General features: G+C 30.1%; 1 protein-coding gene across 3 annotated transcripts; it reads right to left on the bottom strand.

The window, feature by feature from the left end:
• Window positions 1-1,975: 1,975 nt before the first annotated feature.
• LOC118648491 (brahma-associated protein of 60 kDa-like) lies at window positions 1,976-7,855 on the bottom strand. Of its 3 annotated transcripts, XM_036294804.1 has the most exons (6): window positions 7,653-7,855; window positions 7,302-7,362; window positions 5,579-5,705; window positions 3,745-3,920; window positions 3,058-3,406; window positions 1,976-2,288 (listed from the first exon to the last, which is right to left on the bottom strand). In XM_036294804.1, the coding sequence occupies exons 3-6, from the start codon at window positions 5,690-5,692 to the stop codon at window positions 2,013-2,015; spliced, it is 915 nt and encodes a 304-aa protein (XP_036150697.1). In that variant the 5' UTR covers window positions 5,693-5,705; window positions 7,302-7,362; window positions 7,653-7,855; the 3' UTR covers window positions 1,976-2,012. The 3 variants fall into 3 exon arrangements, with proteins under 3 accessions (XP_036150697.1, XP_036150696.1, XP_036150698.1); XM_036294803.1 differs by lacking the exon at window positions 7,302-7,362 and having other exon boundaries at window positions 7,653-7,852; XM_036294805.1 differs by lacking the exon at window positions 7,302-7,362 and having other exon boundaries at window positions 3,058-3,388; window positions 7,653-7,847.
• Window positions 7,856-8,938: the final 1,083 nt, after the last annotated feature.

Here is an 8,938-nt window from a genome sequence, read left to right as displayed (position 1 = left end):
AGAGATTCTACAGTTTCAAAAAGTGAAGAAACTCAATATCTTACATATCGTTTATTATAATTAAATTATTTGTTTATTATAATTTAAATTATTTATATATAAATTAAAACTTTCCTATATGAATATTAATATTTAAAAAGTTACTTAAAGAAAACTCGATCAAAGAAAACAAAACAAACAAATATAAAGAGCTCGTTAATGCTAAACAAAAATAATACGATAAACCGGTCAATATATCGAGCCAAAACAAATTATCCTAATACAATATACTTTATTAATAAAGAATATGTAATTATAAACACGATTAAAAATAACTGTGTTAAAAAATGTTAAACAAATTTCGAAAACGTTTTGACTATTCATAAATTATACGTATTCCATCAAATTTGATATTTTAGATTTCTCGACAAAACTTTTTGACTATCTATTCTATCCTTTTAAGATAAAAACCGATTTGCGGAAAAAATTTTATTATACATTTGATTGGATTATTTATTAGTTTCACATTTTTATTTGTGATGACACATTTTTATGGACGAATTTTATGGTTGTTCAATGGTCATCATTTTTTAACTGTTTAATTATAATTTTGTTTGCGTTTTTTCACTCATGTTTAAGAAGGCCGTCTACATTAGGAGGCCAAAATTAAGCACTTATTTCTGATTTTTTTCACTTATTGTGCATGTCTTTAGGTACTCAAAACAATTTTTATTATAAAATTTTATTTATTTAATTATAAGTTGTAAGCCAAAATGCACAACTGCCTTAAAAAATTCCTTCCACACGATAACATCCAGTAGAATCGACTGAAAGGAAAAACCAAAGTTTTTTGTAAAGTTTATGAGTATAGCTTCTAAGTGAACCTAAGAAAGCCATACATTTATTACAAAAAATTTATAAAATGGCATTTTAAAAAAAATTTGATTTTTGTAAAAAATTTTTGACTTTTTTTAATAACTTTTTTTTTACATGACTTTTAATTTATATTTTAGGTTCACACAGAAGATAATTTAACAACATTTAATTTAAAAAAAAATAGAAGTGGATCCGTCGAGTAGTTTTTTTTTTAATCGTGTACGCAGTTTCGAAAAAATTGGTTTCGAAAAAAACGCGTTTAATGTTTCCAATCAAAGAAAAAGGTTGATAAAAGTTTGCTAATGATTGTTTATCCGTACTTTTCGATTAATCTACTATCCCTGCTCCATATAAATGTCCTCAGGGTCCTCATACAATTCATTCTTCTCCAACAGCCATTGTTTGTCGTAAGTACGCGTTTCCTGCGCAACAGATTTGCTACGACGATTTTGGCTAATCGTACGATTTTCGTTTATTCTATCCGCAACATCTGCATACTAGTCCAATAATTATTTCCATGCATGACATGATTCTTAGAACCGACAATTAGCCTTCATTGAAAATTCCAGCAGCTATGTAGGCAGCAATTTCAATGATTTTGCGGCCGCAATGGAAGTGTTTTGGGGCCAGTTGCCAAATCGTCGCATTAAAACTTTCATTGGCATTTTGTGTATACCCACCTCTCAAGTAATTCTTTCCGAGTAGACAATGTACTTTTCAATGACCGTTAGAGATTTTTACTTGCCGTCCCGTTCGGAGCGCTCGGGACCTGCGCACTGCACGTGCTCATTTCGGCCTGATACAATTTGAATCTGTACTTGGGACTTCAGGAGCATATTCTACGGATGAAATACTATCGATTTAAGCAAGAAAAAAAAATCGATTTTTTTTACCCTCTAATGTAGACGGTCCCCTTAAGTTCATAAATATTGGTAATTTGTTACGACTGAAAAGGATTATGTATAGTCGAAACGTTTCGAAATTTGTTTAACATTTTTTAACAGTTATTTTCAGTCGCGATTATATTTATTCTTTATTTAATAAAGTATATTGTATTAAGATAATTTGTTTTGGCTCAATATATTGACCTGTTTATCGTATTATTTTTGCTCGATCAAAGAATTTTAAAAATTCAGGAACGCATATTTAATTATTAATCATAAACTTAAAATTAACATGAATAAGATTAAATTGTAATAAAACGCTTTTAAAGAACTTATGTAAAGACAGATTACCTGCAGTGGTTGATAATCGAGAAGAAGAAGAATTGTGCAGCGAACGTTCTTATCGCCTGGTCTTTTAACTTGAAATCCGTCGGTTTCCTGTGTAGTTAATGTACGATGCCATTCGACCAAATGATTGTCAGGACCATACAGATCTTTGTCTAACTCTATTACCAGACTTTTGAAGAAAGACGAGAATTTTCGTTTTACCTATGAAGTTTATATAATTATTTATATAATTTATATTATTTATATTATTACATTAAATTAAATATGCAAAGTATCCCAAAACATACTGGTCAACGCTCGTAAAAAGGTAGAAGGAATCGAGATGAACATAAAAGTTCAATATTGTCTTGGGTTAGGTCTTGGGTTAGGCCTACCAATAATCGAGGTATTAATTTTTCAAATTATGCGAATGAGAGCGCGCCGAGAGAAGAGCTCGATCCGCTCGAGCCATAACACGGAAGAAAAAATCTATCATAAATGTATGAGCTTTCATTAATTTACTGTTCACAATTACGATAGAAATTAATTAAATTATTTGCCGATTCCATACGTTAATATCTCGATTATTGGTGGACCTAACCCAAGACAATATTGGACTTTTATGTTCTCGATCCCTTCTACTTTTTTATAAGTGTTGACCAATATGTTTTGGGATACCCCGTATATATATATATATTATCACTAAATATACTTATATATAAAATAAATTATGCACGGAGGAAATTAGAAATTAATTAAAGTTGTGATAATTGTGAAACAAGATAAACATCGTAGAATTTTGCTATAAATTATTATAATTTTAATAAATTCAAATTTTGCTAAAATTATAGTAAATGTTGCTAAAATAAAAAAAAATTATGTCCATATTGTCCCACAAATTCTTTTGTGCAAATTACACACACATACACACACATGCGCACGCGCACACAAACATTGTTATATTTTATAATCCACAATATTATATATACACCTTATTAGGATCATTTTTAGTGTCATCTAAAAGACGTCCTTCAACTCTAAGCTCCCAAGAAGCCACAGATCCTTCTTCTCCCTCGCCTGCCTCCTTAGCTGGATAAAATGTATTCGAGATGAAAATACGCAATTTTCGCTTCTGCTTCATCGGACGTTTTAGAGCTTCTTGAATATCGAGACGTTTCCGCATTATAGTCGCATCCAACTTTCTCTCAAATGCTAGTAGATCCATGTAAGCTTGCGATTCCGGTACCAAATCGCGCACTTTCTGTGGCAGTATTTTGTCTGCCAACTTCTTCTTTTTCTTTGATGTGGAATGTGAAAAATCACTGTTCCAAAAATGATACCTAAATGAGTTTATTCGAAAAAATCATAGATACAGAAATTATAAAATAATTCCGTAAGCCTTGGATTGCAGTAGGTTAGGTTCCTAATAAAATTCAACTTCAAGTGTAAACAGAATAGTACTAATTAGGCAAATATCAAGTGACAATAGATAGAAATAAGACTATTACATATGCACGGAATAAAAAGGATGAACATGCAAGAATAAGGATGAATTTAGAGAAATAACAAAATGAAGCAACTAATTATTAAAATATAATTTGATTAATGAAGAAATATAAAATTATACATAAGATAATATAAAGCGTATATTAAACTTTTATCGACTAATTGTACTTACGGTTTTTGCTGAGACATAGGAATACGTTGATCTGCACTTCTTTTTCCAACAGGCGGCGTGGGCATTGGGCCTTGACGCATATTTGAGTAAGGCTGGTTCGGCCTCATTATTCCGCCGGGGCCAGGCCCGGCGTTACCCATCTGCGGTGGCGGAGTGAATCCAGATCTTTGCTGCATCTACAATAGAAGCAGATTTATATAGATATTATTCGTACATGATTTGTAGATTATAATTGTCGCATAACATAAAAAAGTTTCCTACAAAAACTAAACAAGTTGAAAAACTTAAATATTCGAGAAACAAAAAATTTATCTCCAAACCTTGTAATATAATTTTTCTCAAGACGTATAATAACCCGGTTCCTGAAAGGGGGTAAATCTGATCCAGGCCAAAATTTCAGTTAGCTGTTTGGAAACTCTTGGTTTCAGGAATCAGGTCAAATATGAAAATAAAGTTTGTAGGCTTTGTTTTATATTTTGAAAAACATTAAAAAGACCAAGTATAAAATTTTAAAAAATTCTGAACTTGTTGGTTCTTGCAAGAATTTTACATTTACTATCTGTTTATCTAAAAATATTTCACATTAATTTTTTTATAACATTAATAATGATAAACAATGGTAAAGAATTATTATTTAAAATATAAAACATTTGTTTTATTTATAAAATTTATAAAATTGTTCTTCTGGCAAAAATATTTTTTATGTTAGAAAAGAGAAGGTGGTTATGAACTAGATGTTGAGTTATAGAATTCACGATATTTTGTGATACTTTATGTAGAATTTTGGAGATAACCATCTAAATTACTTCTTTACTGTTTAGATGTTATACCATGGCTACTGGGTATGAAATTTATTGTTTTTTTATTGTATTGTCACAAAAGTTACATTTCAATATTACAAGTAGCTAAAAATTTTATAAGTGTGTATTCTTTACATCATTTTGAGAAATATATCAGGTATTAATCTAAGTTTTTGAACTTTAGTGTAACTTGAAGCTTAAATATGGCTTTCAAATAATGTAATTAAGTTTAATGTTTGACAATGCGTAAATGCATTTAACATGTAGTTATGTTGCCTACGTTCAGGATTATGGACCACTCACAAATCTGATAATCCCTTTGAATGTAATTTGGTTATATTTTATTCTACTTATTAGCTAATATATTGTTTGTTATAATACTGTGTAGAAAATACTGAAACCTTTGTGATATTAATGTGTAAACTCCAAAGAATGTTCATTTTTTATTTTTAGAAATAAAAATAATTTTAAGAATATTTGTTGGTAGTATTCCATATCTCCCTGATGAATATTTATTTCTGTCAAGCGTTTTAATTCTTTCTTATATTATTAATATATTATTATTGTATTTTATGTATTTTATGTATTATTATTGTATTTTTATATTTTGTCACTGTTGGTTTGTTTCTTGTAGCTGGTACTGAACTGCGCTAGTGCAGTAAATAAAAATAAAACAAGTATGTTTTTTCTCATTCTTACTTAAGAGAATCCACATTGCTATGACCAATTGGCAAAACCAAAATTGCTATGAACTATATAACTTGTAATATATAGTTATAATATGTTAACATGTAAATGACGTCTGTAAACTTATAATAATTTATTTTAATTAATTAATTAATTAATTAATTTTATAATACTGTTTCTTATTGTTTATGCTTTAATAATTGTGAAAGTTCATATAAACAAATTCTTTATATTCTTTGATGTATTCATGAAGCCATAAAATATTCTTTAAAAAATAATTTTATATCTAAATCTTATAATCATACTTCAATATTTTATTATGTATGAAAAATCAAAAGTATATTTACCGGGAAATTTGGGCCAGAATACTGACGCAAATTTGGTGGTACTGATGGTGACGGATATCGTTGTGGTGGTGGTCCATTACTTCCTGCATTTGGCACAGGGAATCTTTGAGCCATCTTTTCTCGTACTCTTTAAAGTAAATATATCTCTATTGAAAGTAAAATTGAAAGTAAAATTGAAAGTAAAAATAATTATTATGCTCAAATATGTAATGTCCCTATAACGAAAGAGTGATATCGCCAATATTGTAGTAGCAACATTAGCAGGATGTGACAAACATTTATACATCATCATGACTTCATTGTGATATCACTTTCGCTATGAAATAAATAAATAAATAAATAATTACACACATACATATGCATCTTCTACAAAAATTTAATGACAGTATAAAATTAGCCAGTGATTAAAGCACTGTTATTAATGCTTTAAATACTCAAAAATATTTAATTATTAGCCAATTTACTATCAAATTTCTGTAAAAAAACATATAAGCCAAAATAAACATAAAAACATGGCACTGTATAGTTTTTTCATTGAAAAAGTAATTAGTTACAGTTACAAATTACCAATTTTGAAAAATAACTTGTTACAGTTACTTTTCAGTTAATTTTTTCATAAATAATTGTACATTATTTTAAATATAATAAAATAAGAATCTTACATTTTATGCTTCACTAACTGTTGTATATTCTGTATTTAATTATGTGCTTTATTATTTTGTATACACTAAATAAAAATTTCATAAAGATTAGACAAACTAGAAGAGCTAGACTAAGGCTGCATTTGGAAACATCACCTGAGTGCCCTCTGGTATCATTTTATCGTTGTTCGTTGAATGTGAGACAGGGATAGGATGATACCCAAGAGCACTCAGGTGACGTTTCTAAACGCAGCCTAAATCGTATGTTACTGTTATCAGAATTTAATGAAATATATTACAACAGCTGTCATACATTGATTCATTCTCTTTGTAACAAAATTTTAATAAAAATTTTTATTAATTTTTAATAAAATTTTATATTCAAATATATCATCATTAAGATAACCTCGTTGTAGCTTCATTATACAACCACTGACGCTAAACATGTGTTCCACAGATGCAGAACTCGGAATACCTGTGTCATATAATAAAGTTTCTTAATTATAATGTAATTTAGCATATTAATATTGCAGTTATTCAATTTGAAGAATCAATACAATTACTCTTGTGTAGACTCAACTTTTTCCAGTTGTTGATTAATAACACATGTTCTCACAAAAGTAACTATTAAAGTAACTATCAAAATAGTTATTAGTTACCAAAAATATGTAACTAAGTTAGGTTAGGTTAGGTTACAATTACAGATAGAGAAAAGTAACAAAATTAAGTTGTAGTTACAGAAAAAAAGTAACTGTAACTTTGTTACAAGTAACTCATTACTTTCCAACCCTGGTGTGCAAAATTACAACATGATATAATGATATAACGTGACAATCACAATCAATGGGCATGTTCAGCAAACAGAAAGCGTTTTCTTGCAAGCAACACAAAAAACACAGTGAATCATTTTGTTCTTGTTCAACATTGATAAACAAGAATGAAATGGTTCACTGTGTTCTCTATGTTGTTTGTTGGAAAAAGCACAGAGCAAATATCATTTTTTATTATAATTCCTACTTCTAGATTCAACAAAGATCTAAAGACAAGCATTAATCATATTAAAAAAATTACTGAACGCTCACTAATCTGTTTTGTTTGCTGAACGCGCCCAATATCTGACGCGGAGATAACATAACCTAAAACCTAAAACAGACAGAAAATTTATTTTTACTAGCGTATAACGTTAACTATTAATTTCACGAATACATACACACTGATACGCAAAAGATTTAAGAAAAAACAAATCCATTTATACGACAAGTGTTGAGTACTCCGGATAGAATGCTTTTGAAAATCTGATTACTTAATTCAATGAATTTCAGAAAATAATAAAACAAAATCATCATGATTCATTCCCTTGCATTAGAACGTATACGATAATCTAATAAGCATTGGTTACAAAGCTTATTTGTAAAAAAATATTGTCAAATAACCTTGCAACGCCTCAATGTTTCAGTTTTCGCGTCTAATTACGCTTCTATTCCATTCTTAACGATGACTCTCCGAACTCTGCTGAATTGCTGATTCTCCTTAAACTGCCTTAAACCATATAGAGATATATAATATAGAGTCAACCTTCTGTGAGCGAAGCTGTCCGCATCTTCTATAGGATAGAACGATATGTAGTAAGGTGTTGTCACAGTTTAGCTATAACCAGTTACGACAGTCAGCGAAATTCTTCGTATAATATTTTACGACGCATGCGTCAACTGTACTATCTAAAATATGGCGGACATGGCGAGCCACGCGGTACGAAGCTATGAGCTAGGCCGGTATTCATAGTCGATTCTTATATTTAAGATCATCTTAAGTACAGTCTTAAGATGCCATCAACCAATCACAGAGCCGTATTAGCATCTTAAGACATTACTTGAGATGATCTTAAAATAAGATTTGACTATGAATACCGGCCTTAGACATGTGATAATTGCGTGTTAGAGGTTATATTGTGTGAATAATTTTTCACTGATATTAAGCGATATTAATTAGGTATTAATTGAGAAAAGATTATTAATGAAGATTATCTTCAGTGTTTTTTCAATATCATTTATTTTGAAATAAATTATAATAATGAGTAAAGTTAGTAAAGGTGGATTTTCCTGTGTCATGTGTAAAAACATATCTGGACGAAACACAGGAATAAAATTTTTTAACTTTTTCTGTAATTTTTTTATTTATTCACTTATCTCTTTAATAACAATTCGACACGAATCATAAGAAATATTTTTACTATCTTTTTTTTGTTTTATATCTTCGAATAATGCGCTTTCTTACAATCCAAAACATGGCGGATGGTCACGTGACTAGGTAACATAAACATCAAAGGTTCCGACTGTACTGTCGTAACTGGTTATAGCTAAACTGTGGTGTTGTCTTCGTTACTCAGCTAGTCTGGTGGGAGAGCGCTCCCCGCTCCCCGTACATCGAAGCGTGCGTGGGGTACAAACGGCATCGCGAGGTACGGGGAGCGGGGAGCGCGCCTCCATGGTGGAAGAATACAAGTAGTTTGTTCGTGTCGCCATGCTCCGACATGCTCCTAGGCCGGTATTCATAGTCGGATCTCATATTTAAGATCATCTTAAGTACTGTCTTAAGATGCCATCAGCCAATCACAGAGTCGTATTAGCATCTTAAGACATTGCTTGAGACGATCTTTAAATAAGATTCGACTATGAATACCGGCCCTACTCACTCCAACGCATTCTAATAGGTTGGCGTC

The sequence above is a fragment of the Monomorium pharaonis genome, unplaced genomic scaffold (assembly GCF_013373865.1).
Source record: "Monomorium pharaonis isolate MP-MQ-018 unplaced genomic scaffold, ASM1337386v2 scaffold_469, whole genome shotgun sequence".
Lineage (NCBI taxonomy): Eukaryota > Metazoa > Arthropoda > Insecta > Hymenoptera > Formicidae > Monomorium > Monomorium pharaonis.
This window is presented reverse-complemented; position numbering and strand designations above follow the sequence as displayed.

What these genes read in the sequence shown, in the direction of transcription:
- LOC118648491 (XM_036294804.1), bottom strand. Translation starts at nt 5,692, where the DNA reads ATGGCTCAAAGATTCCCTGTGCCAAATGCAGGAAGTAATGGACCACCA. An exon ending in CCTATGTCTCAGCAAAAACC is followed by an intron (nt 3,407 to 3,744) that starts GTAAGTACAATT and finishes AAACTCATTTAG; the next exon opens with GTATCATTTTTGGAACAGTG. An exon ending in CTAAAAATGATCCTAATAAG is followed by an intron (nt 2,289 to 3,057) that starts GTGTATATATAA and finishes TAAACTTCATAG; the next exon opens with GTAAAACGAAAATTCTCGTC.